At 34.8% G+C, this 15,909-nt stretch overlaps 1 protein-coding gene across 1 annotated transcript in view; it reads right to left on the bottom strand.

The window, feature by feature from the left end:
* The window catches only part of FBN2 (fibrillin 2), a 167,996-nt gene that overhangs the window by 41,918 nt on the left and 110,169 nt on the right, over positions 1–15,909 (bottom strand). Inside the window, exons 31-38 of the mRNA XM_082074936.1 lie at positions 14,058–14,183; positions 12,872–12,994; positions 11,341–11,463; positions 9,566–9,691; positions 6,732–6,854; positions 6,251–6,373; positions 1,634–1,795; positions 624–692 (exon numbers count right to left, since the gene is read on the bottom strand). Of these exons, the coding sequence (XP_081931062.1) occupies positions 624–692; positions 1,634–1,795; positions 6,251–6,373; positions 6,732–6,854; positions 9,566–9,691; positions 11,341–11,463; positions 12,872–12,994; positions 14,058–14,183 (975 nt within the window). The remainder of the gene's footprint in view (positions 1–623; positions 693–1,633; positions 1,796–6,250; positions 6,374–6,731; positions 6,855–9,565; positions 9,692–11,340; positions 11,464–12,871; positions 12,995–14,057; positions 14,184–15,909) is intronic.

Here is a 15,909-nt window from a genome sequence, read left to right as displayed (position 1 = left end):
AGGGGAAAAAAAAATAACCATATTTTTATTCCAGAATGAAAAGAAACAAGAGATTTTAAGTACTCTCCTGAAATTTTACAACCTAGTAGCTTTTAAATGTCAAGTGGATTTTTTTTTTTTTTTTTTGCTTCTAAATTGCACTGCATGAAAACATGGATGAGATGCTCATTCTCTTCCATTTAAATACCTCTTCAGGAGCAAGTTCCAGCTTGCTGAACCCATGGAGTTCAACTTCCATTAATATTTACAGGAATTTGGCACCTAATTCCTCATTCCTGCACACTCATTGGAACCAAAATTTCTTTGCCCAATGAGTATTTCCTGAAACTTATACCTTCTATTGATAAGCTATAATTTTCATAAATGACTTATCCTTCAGGGGCCAATTTCAAAAGCCAATTCAAGTACAGAGGCACACAAAAGGTATGCCTCAGCTTATTTTCCTACTGAAATATTGTTGGACTTCAATATTCATTTACAGTATGCCTTTTCATCACGTTGTTGTCAAATTCATATTATCATTAAATGCAATGATTTCTGCAAAATATAGTTACTGTATACACCTGTCTGAAGATGACACTTTTTTTATTACCAGCCATCACAGTCATTTACAATAAACTCACCTTCTAAAATAATAGTGATGGGATTTGGTCTGAAGCCTTCTCCTCCTGGACAGAGAGTATTATATTCCGCTACAGTGAAGTATAACAAGAGAGAGCATATCAGTCATACGAAGAATAAAATGCAAACAATAAAAACATAAAATTTCATTTGTGTTTTTAATGAGCCTTCTTCCCTACACTCATCGGTTTTCTGCTCTTCTTGACCTATTCATGGTACATAAAGCAAGTGCATTAGATTACTAGAAAATGAAGGTAAGAGTTCTGCTTAAAACATCATCAAAACCTCAGATATTTCTAAGGAAGGCACAATGTTGTTTCCTCCATACTGTGCTTCTATAAAGGCACATATTTTGTGTTTTGACTAGTTCTTTAATACGAAATATCAGTATATCCTTGATCAAGCTACGTATTAAAATTGGAGTTCATACTATTAGGAGACTTCAAAGAACAGCATGCTTGACCTTTCTGTTGCATCAGTCATTCAAAGGACTTCAACGCTCTAAAAAATTAATAACTATCATTGGATAGCAGTTTTGAAAGTACTTCAGACTGAACCAGAAGTAGTTACCCAACAGTTACCAAAACTCCCAATAGAGAACTACTGCAGCTCTCCAATTAAAGGCATGATTTGAATTCTAAGCATTATTAATTTCTTTATTTCCCTACCAACATGGAGCTGTTGAGTAAAAATTCCTAGTAGATGCCTACAAACCACTCCATTCTTAAGATAAATAAGAATGTGACACTGTAAGAATAGGAAGCAGTCTGTCACAGAAGACTAAAGGTCAGGTCTTCTAATACTTGGGTCTGCAGCTCTGCATCACCCCTCTGATAGCAGTAGGGAGATTTTATTTGATAACTATGCCAGAACACTGCCTCATGAAGAAAATAGGTTGCTTAAATAATAAATGTATAGCAATAAGGTAAAACATTTCAAATACTTTTTCCTTCCCTTGTTAGAATCTTCTGTAATAAGAGGGTGGGTAGAGACCAAGAGAACATTTCCTTACTGCTGTTTACAGTGGGACACGTCTCACAGGGGTTCCCCCAAGCCTTTCCCAAAGAGCAGCAGCATGAGGAACGACTGACTCCGACCCCAATTTCAGTGTCGCAGGATAGGCTCCCATCCCCTCGTGGTCCATAGTTCAGGTAGCAATTGCCAACACGGTTATCTACATATAAAACACATACGACTATGGCTGCAAACAATGATCTGGACAAAGAAACAGCAGGCAAGCAGGCATTCACTTTAACATTTTGTATCAAGAAGCAGGAATTCAGATAACATTGTGCCTTTGAAGCCATTGACAAGCTGAAAACACTCAAGTACACTGACAGTTACTGATGTTGAGAGACACAGCAGAGAAAATGGGTAGCTTCAGCTTCCTAAGTACCTAAAGACAAGTTTAAAATGTTTGCACGTCTTTTGAAGTCACACCATACTCTAATAGCACATATACTTTTCCCAGTCTTTCACTCCAGAAAATATCAGAGAGCTTTCTGCTGTTTACTGTTATTATTTCTTCTCAATATTCTGACTGTGATTAGGCTATGACTCTTGTGGAATTAGAATTTACATATTTTTCTATGGAATCAGAGAATAAAGTCATCTCACTGGAAGAATTCTTCCATTCGCAAAAAAATTCTCAAAAAGGCATTAATATTGAAACAAATAATCTACCTGTGCAGTACGTTTGAGGAAAATCAGTTTATTAGTTCACACAAAGTGTAACTTCATGATTGAGACAACTGCTGGCATCAGTATAACGAGCAAGGAATCTAAGAGAAGTAAAGCTATGAGTTTCCTTACTCTTGTACATATTGTCTCCTTGCTCTTTATAAATGGGAAGTAACCAGCAGTGAGGTACAAATATAAGGATTTATATTTTTCTTATTACAGACAAATAGTACAGAGTAGTGTTGTAATTCTAAAGAATTATCTTGCTATCAAAGACTGCCTGTAAAGAGGCACAGAAACCCATTCAAAAATTTTTAATAAATTCATTGTATAAAGGCCACAATACCTTTTTGCATTTTCACTATTTCTGTTAATGATATGACTAAGAAACTTATAAATGAATTTTTGAGTTATTTCCCAAATGTATATTTTACCAAGAAATATGTTTTAAATTTACTGTTTGCAGCAAGTGCCAGATGCTATAGACTTTGTAATTTACATGGAGTAAAATGAGCACAGTATGATAAATGTGGGTAGTTCATACATTCAGAATTTCCAGAGGTTAAGAAATGTCTTGATACGACATGGGTTTTTAAGTTATCCTGAGGTTTGGGACATATCTATAAAAGAAACTTGAAGGCAACTTCCTGAATTGTTAGGAAATACTTTTTCTCCAGACCCTTAAGTTAGTTAAATATGTATAATATAAAACTACAACTTCGTATTCATTTGAAGACAGAATATTTTTTTAAAGATTCTTAACATCAATCAAGACAAAACCTTCAAGCTGTCCAAAGGATTTAAATTTATTTAAATTTAAGCATTAATAGACAAGTTTGGATTAATCTTTTTGTACAGACCAAACATACGTTAGCAGAACTTGTGAAAAAGGAGGTTGTTCTTTGGCCCTACATATGTTACAACAAATTTCAGTATCTCACCATAAATGCACATTGTGGTAAAGCTAAAATACTCAGTTAAGAATTAAGTGGTAAAGGCATATGTGTTCTGTACCTCTGAGTTGCTGATGGAAAGAAAAAGAACTTCAGGCAGGATATCTATCTCCTTAGAGGCAAGATTTCCATTCATGATAGTACAAGACATCTGTCTTTTTAAGAGAAGCCAGGAAGAGATTTGGCTCCACTCTTTTTGGTAGAAGTGAAAAACAATGACCACTTTGGAAGATGGATTCAGCCCAAGACCTCAGGCCCATCAAGAACAATAGGAAATGACAGACCTTGGAATGAAGGCAGATCCTGGAATTCTCTAGCAGAGTATCAATACTGAGTCCACCAAGAGTTTTAAGTTTCAGTTTATTCCTCACATGAACCATCTTGACACAGCACCACGTTCCTCTTTGCCAATGATATTTCTGTTTCTTCTTAAAGGAACTGGAATTTAAATTCCTCTGCCCTTTTTTTTTTTCTCCTCAAGCGTGCAAGAAAGAGTGCTATTAAAGATAACCAGAAACTGCTGTTCTTTGACAAAAAGTTTATGGAATATTTCTCAGCAAAACTTGTGCATTCCATAAGCAAGAAACTTTCTTTTCTCTTGTTGAGGTCTACTAGCCTCTGTGAGTTTTTTCTTCCAGATGAGTACAAGCCTAGATTGCAAACTAGGTAATATTTTAGCATGTGCCAGTGACACAAATGCCACTGCAGGTGAAGATGCAATTTGGATTTGCAGTTCTGAGACTATGAGATCACAAGGAAACTGAACTTCAGTTCTTCCCTATTTGGACTCCGTAATCAGTAAAGCAGACATACACAAAACATCCCAAATCTAGAACCAGAACTAGTATAGTTGCATTGGAATTGCAACTCTCTCTGTTTTCACTTCCCATGTAGAATAATTTAAGCCTCTGAAAATACTACAAAGGAGAACCGTTGGTGAAAGAAAAAAAGTTCAAAACCTAACAATGTCTATAATAATATAAAACACATTAACTAATATTTTGTGTTGCATGTGGTGACCCACCTCTTCAAGAGCTTCTGATAAAATGGGCACTAAAGTATCATTTCATTCATGGATTAGGGCTTTATTTCTATTAGCTTACTCTGATGATATTTCATGAGAAGCAGAGGCTTTGTTTGCCCCCGTCAAAAACAAAAGCCTAATGTTCACTGGGTGTTTTTTGCACTGTCATAGAATGAAACTGTAGAGAGATGGAAAATGTACATCCGAGGCTTGCAGCTCCTCCCACAGACAGATAAGTGGATTCCAGTTCTGCCACTGTTTGAAATTGAACTTGAAAAAAAAAAAAAACAAAAAACAACACACAATCAAAAAAGCTCATGTTTACTCAGGGGGCTAAGTCTTGGGAATCTCTCTTTTGTACGATCAGTCCTTCTGAAACTGAAAATGCTTCTTACACACGGGAAAGGAAAAGAGTCTTTGTACCAGAGAGAGTGACAGCCCTAGCAGTATTTCCTCAGGACATAAACAAGGAAGGGTCAAATTGCTTTTCTAAAATTCTCTTACTCAACACTTTTTCTTCAGAGAAGAAGAGCTTGTTCTCTCATTTGGGACTCTAGAGTTGTTAGATTTTCCCTTGAGTAGGCTCCCTTTCACTGTGGAAGGTTCCCTGAGAAAACATGGGATATCTGCCAAAAATGTCATTGGGACAACTGGTCCCAAGGTTAAGTGCCAACTCAAACTCCTACTTTTCAGTGAAACACAAGTCAGCTAGCGACAGGACAATTCGTTCACATAAAGTTCTTCAGAGATCACTTAAATTCTTCGGTCATAATTCAGTGCTTGCAGGGCTGATCAAATATAGTATCTATTTGTAGGAAAGAATGAGGATTTCAGCAGTTATATGCTGCAGAAGTGGAGCCAAAAAGGCAGGATTTCATAGTTTCAACTGATTCTTCAGATAAAGCCAAGCTGAAAGCTTAAGTCAGACTGCAGAAGAAAAATGTTAAGGCAGGAACTGTCAGAAGAGTCTAAGGGAAACAGAAACACAGGTTTCCAATTCAATGGGAATAGATTATATAAACTTACTCTATTTTTAAATATCTCAGTTTAAAGTTTTAGAATAAATTTATCAAGACTGTGGACATCTAAGGGTTTCAAACAGGACTTGTTTCAAGCATCCAGAGAAGCAACAGAGAATATTCATAGGCAGAAAATGGAGAAACATGGAAAAGATGAGCAATAAAAATTTATTCTGAAGGAAATCTGCATTTCTTTAAAAATTATTTGCTTAGAATATAATTATTTGCTTAGAATATATTTATTTGCCATCACACCGTAGTATTACTGCACACATTTAGAAAATGGATAGAGTTCTAACTACCAATTCAGGAGAACTGGAGTGTAACCAAGGTAATATAATAAAAAGGCTGTTTTTCCAAATAAAAAGTTAGGAGGCTTTCCCAGGATCACACACAAATACTTATGGTTGAACCTTAGTCTCTCTCTCAACTTCCCTCTTCCCCAAAACTTCCCTAGGCTGCTAGTATATACACTAATCACATGACAGTCCTACTATTATATAGCAAGGGGGAAATAGAATGAAAATTCACTTGAAGTCTGTGTAACTCAGAGAGAGTTATAAAAACTACAGTGAAACATTTTGCTTTTTACTTTGTCTCCAGCCAAATGGGTACCATAACCAGTTTTAATTCCAGTTTAAACTTAAGCTAAACACATAGATCAGTGCCAAGAGAAACTGAGGATTTAAAAAATCATTTTTTAAAGAGAATTGTTGACTGTCAGGAGAATTGAAATGCAGATAATGCACATCTTGACAAAATTTAAAGATATGTATTTTAAACAAAATATAAACACCATTAATCAGTTAAAATAATTAACTTCATCTCTAGAAAACTATATAACAAGATATGCAGCATATGGAAGTAAAACTTTTCTATCTTGCTACCCTTATTTGCATCAAAGCAGTCACCTTGGCTGTGATTTCTAAATAGTTTAAGTAGCTTTCACTTACCCACACAACCCACTCCAGTAGGATTCAGCTGGAAGTCTGGAGGACAATTACACTCATACCTTCCAGGAGTATTTACACAAAGGCCATTAACACAATTAATGGGATCGGCACATTCATCAATATCTAAAATGGGAAGGTTACATTTGTAAATCCACTCATCAGACAGAAAGTAAGAATAGTTTTACTTTTTAAAAGACAAAATAGTAAAAAAATTTCAAATGCAGGTGAATTTTAGCTGAAATTGAACAAAAGAACTTCTAATAATTCATCAACCATTTAGGAATAACCTTTGTACAGCTGTTCTTTTTGTTCCATTCTTAAACTAAGTCCAAAGCATGCAATCCTACACACTGCTTGTTTAGTGAAGAAAAATACACTTTTCGTAAGAGAATACAATGCCTGTTGAACTCATCTTTAAATTAACTTGGTGTAATTAAAAAAAAAACTAAGTCTGACATATTTCTGAACAGAAGAGATATACCTGTACAGTTTCCCCCAGTTCGATCTAGTTCATAGCCATCATCACAGATACAATGAAACATTCCTGGCAGATCATTACAGGTACCAAATACACATATGTTCTGGAAGGAGCATTCATCGATATCTGAAGGAATATATTAAGGACAGAAAAATACACATCATTACCATATTAATATTGCAACAGTGTGTTGTACTACTAAAAGCAAATGAAGCCATGTGTAAAAAAATATTTTAAAGAGCAGCACTGAGTAATCACTTTTGGTTTTGTGTAGAGGCCATAGCTAGGGATTTGTGAGGCATTCTCCATTAAGCCATGTGTTAGTTATTCCTCTTTTACATAGTGTGAAGTAAAAACAGTAAAACTGATTTCTCAGAAATCAAAATGAAGGCTAAGTCAAAAAGTCAGTAAGTTCCTTTCAAAATGTGCATTAAACAGAATGAATCGTAACATTGTACAAAGGTGTCACTCATTTCCTAGCTCATAGTCTGCAACATTTCTTAGTAATGGTCAGATTTTCAAAATACCATTCTCAGGGAAAAAATATACTAAAAATATACTAAAAAGAAAGAGAAGGAGAAGGCATCAACAGTTACTTACATCTCCTTGGAGAAGAATATAGGGAAAAAGAATACAGGGCATAAGAATTTATTTTCTCTATCCCATGTTAAACCAATTATATAGTAAGTACATATAGATGAGCTAAAATACATGTGAAGGACTGCCTGTGTGCTCATGTAAATTGAAGATGAAAAAAGCTGAAAGACATGGACAGAGAATTAGATGACTTTGTCAACTACAGTGCTAGAAAACAAGTTAAATATTAACAACACAGAGTGAAAAGTTATGGTTTTAGACACAAGCTACGAAGGACTTCTGAGTTTAAGGTAAGTAAGATAAGAGGGAAAAAATCTGTGCATACATTGTCTGATAGCAAGACTTCTAAGTTGCCAAAGTAAAGCAGCTGCGCCAAGGGCTAATCCACCTCTAGAATGTACTAGCGAGCTATTTTTAGCGGAGACAGGAAAGCAGAAAGTGTTCATACCATCTCACAATACACAGCTAAACCTTCATTTGACATTCTGTGTACCGTGCTTTCTTTAAGAGTGATGAACTAAAAATGGATGAGGTGTAAAAAACAATATTAAAATCGTTAATTAAATGTCTACTTTGAATTTGGCTTACTTGCCTCCTTACAGGAACTTATGTGAAGGGGTAACTTTTGAGGGGGAAATAGAGATAAATTTTTAAGGGAAAATGAAATTTAATATAAATGCTTAATATCCGACAGTCCTCAGTAAATTTAAAGTGGAAATTAGAGGCCTTAGAACCTCAGAGTACAGCTATGGAATGACCTCCAAATCACGTCACAAATATAACTTGTGTTCAGATAAAGCTTCATAAAAAGACTGTATCATTGAGATGCTAATGGACTGACATCCCAAGGTGTTTCTGAAGGAACTGGATGAATTAATAATATCACAATTATTGTACTAAATCCAGGCTTTGGATTTTGTCCCTTGATGGCAGAAATCATCTAAGATTCACCTTATCAAAGGACAAACTAATTTACCAACTTTTTTTTAAAAAAAAAAAACCAAAGATAACTTCTTTTAAGTATTCAGTACCCAGATCTTTTAGTTCTCCAACAGTACAATTTAATCTATGGAATGCTTTCAGATCTTTCTTGGAATCATAATAATATACCAATACACCACATATTTTTCCCAAATTCTTCCATTTATTTTTTCAGAGCATCACTGTGGACCAATTGAAAAGCCAAATATTGGTGATCTGCTGTCACAAGATTCAGAATCATATTGTTTTTCAAAACTCTGACTGGCTGATATGTATTTTTGGATTTTTATTAGAACACTAGCCTAACTCTAACATGAATAACTAACTGAGCTGCACTGAGTTCAGTAAAGATGATTGACACTAGCTGGTAATTACTAACAAATCTGACCAAAACAGTCACAGAGCTAATTTTTCAGAAACATGTGCACTTTTTTTACAGCTAGAAGTCTGACTCATATATGTGCACCTCAATGTTTGAACATACCAAGTTATGGACTGAATTTTAGAGATGATATTTTGGAATCTGTTTTTAATGTCTTATCAAGAATTTTAACTTCCTAAGATCTTATGAGGCTTCTACCATTAAATATGAAATAAGTTTAAAAGTTTTGAAGCACCAGCTAAAAATACTTCATCTAATAGACGGTTCTCTTACATGAAAAAAACAAACAAAAAAAAAGATGAAAGAACACAACAGGCAACAGAGACTGAATTGGACTAGAAAGACAGTAATTCCTTTTGCCATCCAGATGATCTGGTACAATATTAAGAGTGAAAGGGTGATGATAAAAAATCTTCAGTATGCATTTTAAGAAGTGTTACAAACTTGTCAAATATATCAGTGATTTGCCTACTTCAATTTTCCTGAGAACATTTATTTTAAAATGAAGTCACAATGCAGTTTGTGTCTCAGATGTAAGTACACTAAATAAACCAGTGATGAAGACAGGATTTTCCACACACTATTCACTGGTGACAAAAAGAGGAGAAATAATAATAATTTAAAAAACCCCAAAATTACTGAGCCAAACCTCTCCTCTGAGGTTTTTGGAGCAAGGCCAGGAAAACTTCATAAAATGATGAAAGCTACCTTCAACATAAGTCACACTGCAAAAAAATCCTCACTTGAAGAAATTACTTCTATGTAAAGCTTATGCTGAATATTCTGTTTCTGGGTTGAGGTCCTTCCAGCATTTGTTGTTTGTTTCATAGCAGCCAATCCAAACTCAGAAAATGAACCTGAAGTAGCAGTGGCTTACCTTGGCATGACCTGCTGTCCGAGGCGGGAGTGAATCCCATCTCACACTCACAGCGATAGGCACCAGGGACATTCAAACACTGTCCATTTTCACACAGATTAACATTTTCTGCACACTCATCAACATCTGTGGGAGACAGAAAATGTCTTCAAAACTGTATGTTTCACTAGCAAAATACAAATAATATTAACCTGACGTTCAAAATAATAGTGTTGTTGAGTACTGTTGAGATAAAACAAAACACATCTGAAGATGAAGTAATTTGAAAGAATGCAGAAAAGCAAACATGTGTCACTTCCAAAATTGTTCCTTTTGCCATGCCATGACTCCTTACTCCTTGCTTTTCATTAACAGATTTCGTTTTTTTAAATAATGCAAGATTTTCAGATTCAGTAGTACTCAGCTTTGACAAATAAGTTGAATGCTTTGCTTGCCAATTCAAAGCTTCGTCTCCTAGTACATGTTGCTATGTTACTTTGACATCAAATACATTCAAAAGGCACATCTTCTTAAGTGGATCATACATGGAAAATTATTTTCATATGCATTTTAGAAAATATACTTTGAGGATTATGAACATTCTAACTACAATTTGCACACTACTGAGGATTCTTCTAGTATGTCCCAAAACGAAGGGGTTTTGTTTGTTTGTTTTTCTTTAAGAGCTATAAAAGAGCAGAATGACAAAGGAAGGCAATCACCACTGCGGTCATCCTAAGGACTCCTAATTTTGCCAGGTATACTTATGATTATTAAAAAATATATATATATATATATATACTTTCTCCATTTTGTTAGTCATTCCCTAGTATCCCACCTGTTTTTTAAAAAACACAAGATCTGAAAAGTAGTGTGTTAATAATAGGGATGAAAGTTCTTGTTCATTAACGACAATCCTGAAACAAATAAACAATAATACTTAAAGATCCTTATTTGGAAATCAATAAACTTACAATATTAATCAGAAGACTATCTAGTTAAGGTGTAAATTTATTTTGATTTCAAATTAGCCAGTTAGCTAATGTTGAATGTATTCACATTATCTTCTGGGTATTTTACTAGCATTAGGATGCATTCCTTCAAACCTTCAAATTTGCTGACCACATACAGGACTTGTTCAAAGTCAAGAGCAGAGATATTGTTGCATCTCTACTCTGCAAGTGACAAAAAAGACAGTAACTTAATGCTTGGCCATTACGTTTAACACAAAATCTTTACACTTTATATGATCTTTTACACAGTTTATTTTGAATCACTTGATGTGTGCTAAATGATGTTAATTCTTAACAGTAAGCATTTACCAACAAATTTAAATGTAGAGAACATGGGTAATATTTTTCAACTGCAATTTGTTTTTTTCTTTTTAAAAACTCCCTTGTTAATCATATGCTGTTCAACTAACATAGTGAGGGGAAAACAGATGGTGCCTTCCAGGCTCGAGACAGACCTGGCCTACAAGCCAGGAACCCTAACCCTGGGTTTTGTCCTTGACGGGAGAGCCTGCTGCTGCAAGCAGCACATGCACATTCCAAAAAAAATGGTTCGAAGGAGCAGAGAAGGAGGAAGAAAAAGACAGGAACTTCACCTCACAAACATGCCCAGCAGGTCCAACTTGGCACACAAATCAAAAGAACAATCAGCAGATGGGAAGAATCCTGATCTTAAAAGACACTTTTACATTTATTACCTTGCAGTTCAGGCTTAGATCTATTTTGCAAAGCTTCCATACAACAGAAACAATCAGTGACAAGTTGTCTTTCACAGAAACTTCTTACCAGAACAAGTAAATCCATCCCCACTGAACCCCTCTGCACAGGCACAGCGGTATGATCCTGGGGTGTTCACACACTGAGCATTTACGCTGCACTGGTGGGTCCCATTGGAGCATTCATCAAGATCTGCACATCAGGGGCAAAAGAGTGCAAGCAGTAACAGAGTAGCTAGTGTACCTGGCCTACAATTCACTATCAAGCTAACAAATGCAGCTACAAAGATGATTTATGTTTCTATAAATACAAAAAAATTGTCATTGGAATATACAAGCGTAATCTATAGTGATTTCATCTAAATATTTTTTCCTTTATATTAAAATGCATAGGACTTGGTAAAATGTTTCCAAGCAACATATGGAATTCAGCTAACTTGTTACTTGAATGCTGATACCGTGCTAAAGAACTTGAACTCAAAATGAGTTAAAAAAACCAATAAACCAAAGAAATACAGTGAGGTGAAAATCTGTTGTCCATGTAACAAGAATCTGACAACAATGCAACCCCATGAAAGTTAATGCAGGCTCACTTATTTACTTGCATGTCAATTCAGATGAAAAAGGGAAAAAGGAAGAGGAAGATAATTTTCTTCACATCAAGGTAATGTTTGTTGGGGATGGCCATATTGGGTCCATGACACATGAGTCACACTAGCTGGTGCTATGGTGTGCCTGACAGTCCCTTCTCACCTTTCTGCAGAGTGGAAGAACACTCTATACTCAGGCACTATTCAAACTATGAAGATGCCTCTGGAAAATATTTTTGAAGTTTTTGCCTTCAAATGGTACTTTCTATTTTCTTAGTAGAATCTCACGTATTTTTAATTAAATGACAATAATAAAGACTAGGGTATGTCTCAGGTACGGCTTAACAAGCTTAGAAAATTTGGACTGCAGTAAAATCTCATAATATGGTACTTTTTATTTCACATATTAAACTAACAAAGCCTAATTCTTAAATGAAGCTCCTCTTCCATAGATCCCAAAATGTTCTGAAAAAAGGTAAACATTACAATCTTTTACACACCAAACTAAAAAATAAAAGCAAGGGGACATGATGCTACTCTAGCATCCCAACAAAAATAGAATCAAGTTTCCTGTGTCTCAAGTCCAATCTGTTTCATATTAGGGCCTATTAACAAGATATACTACAGGACATTTCCAAATAATGTTATTAAGTAACAGAAATAATATCTTACTGGCAGGAAATTACAAAATAAATTCCATTTTATTTTTGACCTTTTTAAAAAAAATTTGCCCATTCTAGTAGTTATATGTAAACTTTGTCAAATACATAGTTAATTCAGTAAGATGTTACACAGAAAAGATTCGGAGATAAAACATTTTTTTTTCTCAGAAGACTAAATGCCTGAAACATAAGACTCTCTCATACTCATCTATCCACAGCGTGCAGCAGATAGAAGAATAACACTGTTTCTAAAGAAGTAACCACACATTCACATTACATGATTAAAAAAAAAAAATAAAAATACATATATATCTAAAAAGGAGGGAAGCTTTATTTTCTGGATACTTACCAATACATTTAATGCCATTTCCAACCCATCCTTCTCTGCAACTACATTTAAAAATTCCTGGTACATTGACACACAAAGCATTCATGTCACAGTTGTGAGCACCAATTTCGCACTCATCCACATCTACAAGCACAAAAAAGGTGTTAGTATTTACATTAGGAGCAGCAGAATATTACAAATTATGTTCCTTTTACATGTTGCTTACTTCCACTGTGTAGGTTTGCAGTCCTTTAAAAAGCCTAACTCAAGACTACAGAATAATTCAAGCAAGTTACTTCGTATTACACATTATTAAAAAATAGTGACAATTGTATTTTCATTTTGTTCTTTGTATACATGACAAAATTAGTCTGCTTTCCTACAACTCCTTTTCAGTTTGAAATTAATGCTGTTTTCCAGACACATTAAATATGCTCAACTTTCTATATCTAAAAATGGGATAAGACTTTTGGGCGCATAGGCTCACTTCAGTTATAAAAATGATTAGTCCAAGATTTTAATAACTGTAAAACAAATTCTTAATTCTAATTTATAGGAGAAAGTCTGCCAGCTTCCCCAGAAGAATAATTTTGGATGAACTTAGCTACCTGAAAACAGTGGATCCAGCTTGCAGAAGACAAGGTACTGCTTAACTATCATGGGAACTCACAGAGTTTCAATATGACTGACCATGATTGTTTAAAATCTGTTAGCATGGGTTGAATGATGGCATATACTTGCCCTTTTACATCACCACTATTTTTAATAAATTTCTTTTACTTTTTTCTTTTGTCCTGTTCTTAGACCACAGAGACATTTCCTGAAACTTTAGTTGACAGAAGAGTTCATACTTTAAGTATATATGACAAATGAATACTCATAAAACACTTCTAATACAAATGTGGCTGTGGCCACCCAAGCTATATTTCATATCACAGATATTTCCCCAATCTATACTGCTAAAAGCTTTGTTTTTAAAATTACAGTTATGTGAGGGACATCTCATATAATATTGATACTGTTGAAGGAACATACCTTTTCAAACTCTGTATATGTGCTGATAAAAATAAAATACTTAATTTTATATTTACTATTATGCATAGAGTACAATCTCTCACTTGTTTGTGGACACTCAGGCATTTATTTTACCTGAAAGTCAAGCAAGATATGTGCATACCATGATATATATACTGTAAATTTGCTTTACCAGTGCATCCAGTGGTTCCTTTCTTGACTGAATATCCTAGCTGACAGTGACAAATGAAGGAACCTTTAGTGTTTTCACACTCCCCAAACATACAGATGTTGGAATTCAAATCACATTCATTCACATCTGTAAGTACACATAAAATCATTATTAGTGGAACACTACCGTCATTTAACAGCATACTTTGTGTTTTTGGAATACTTTCATTCAGGTGAAAATATCAGAAGCATGGTGCGCTTCTATGGCACGTCACATTTATTAATCTTCACCATAATATAACATATATTATAACCATAACGGCTTTTTCATTCTCTATTCTTTTAATTTCCTAGAAACAAGGATGAATGTGTAGTCCAAATACAGTGTTTTCTAATTTGTTTAGAATGCTAATTATTGGACTTTTAAGTCAACTACTTCTTACAATAATAATTTTAAATTATTTATTAAAAGCATGTTCTTGATCATGATATAGCTGTAATTTTCTTCCAAAGAAGAATTTTTACAATAAATGGATTACTTTTCCTGTACAGATAGTAAATACGGGTTTCAACTTGCACATTTTGATCACTATTTAAAATTGAATAAGGTTATTACAGAAATGTGTGTTGATACCTTTGAATTGCATTTGTCAAAATTATAAAAAATAATAAAGTAAACACCGTCACTTTTTTTTTAATAAGAACTCAACTTAGGAAAGACAACAAATCTGATGAAACAATGCAACTGATATAATAACCTAGAATTGGGCACCTGCCAGGTGGGTAACTGAAGAGTTTCCTATGAGTGTTCTGAGTCGTGCTACAGTGGGGTCATATGGCCATAGAGCTTTTAAAATGTTTTGTCCAATATTGCCATTTGTCCTTTGGCATGACTTTAGCTAACAATATTATACTATGACATTTAAGAAAGTCACTGTACTGGGGATGAAAAAGGCATTTCTGGTATTTGTAGTTGTCCTTTTGAGTGAAGTAAGACGTCATGTGATGCAAAGCAGAGGTCCACATCACATATAAATTAGTAGAGTATCGAGATATAATTAATATTAGCTTCCCTTAAACCGCAGCATAAGCATGCTAGAACAGTGTAACTAGCAATAGCAGGTAAGCATTGTGTAATACTCTGATGGCATAGCCAGACACGGTTTTGCATAAGGATGTGAGCAAGGAGACTGCCAAATGAACAAAGAAAGATGGATGTAGCTGCATGTAGGGCACATCAAAATCATACAAGTTGCCAGACAAAGGACAATATAAGCACAAGGAATTGTAAACAGGCAGGAAAACCTCATAGTTAGCAGGAGAATGACTAACAAGACAAGAAAACAAGGTAAGCCCTACAAGGCATAGAAGGGAGTCTGCTTTTTTTGAGAGGAGTACTAAAACAAAGAAGACAGACACACTTCAATTCTGTCTTTTCTTCTATACCCACCCAGTCACTCCGACCTTCATGACTAAGCAGCACCAAGGCCTGGAAGGCAGTCAACACAAACTACCCATAACAGCTCTGTGGTATTGTGTACTTGTATATAAATTAGAATGTGGTTGTTAAAAACTAACAGTTTTGTATGTGCAGTGATAACGACCGATATTGTGTAAGAACTGACTATTGGCAAATGTGTTGTTATTAAATGAATTTAGTAAAATTCAGTTCTGTCTTTTAAAACAGGGCCGATTTCATCAGTCTACTAAATACTGTCATTACAGCAACCTTTATTTCCTCAGTATATCCAGTTGTCACAGTACAAGGCAAAGGAAAGCTGCCATGCTTTAAGTCTTCTCAGTAGCAGTAGCTGCAGACTTACCTCCCTATTTCTGCCTGCTCAGACACACCTAGAACATAAGAATTGACCTGC

The sequence above is a fragment of the Streptopelia decaocto genome, assembly GCF_964273445.1.
Source record: "Streptopelia decaocto genome assembly, chromosome: Z".
In the NCBI taxonomy this organism is placed as follows: domain Eukaryota; kingdom Metazoa; phylum Chordata; class Aves; order Columbiformes; family Columbidae; genus Streptopelia; species Streptopelia decaocto.
The sequence above is the reverse complement of the archived record's forward strand: the minus strand, read 5'-3'. Positions and strand labels throughout refer to the sequence as shown.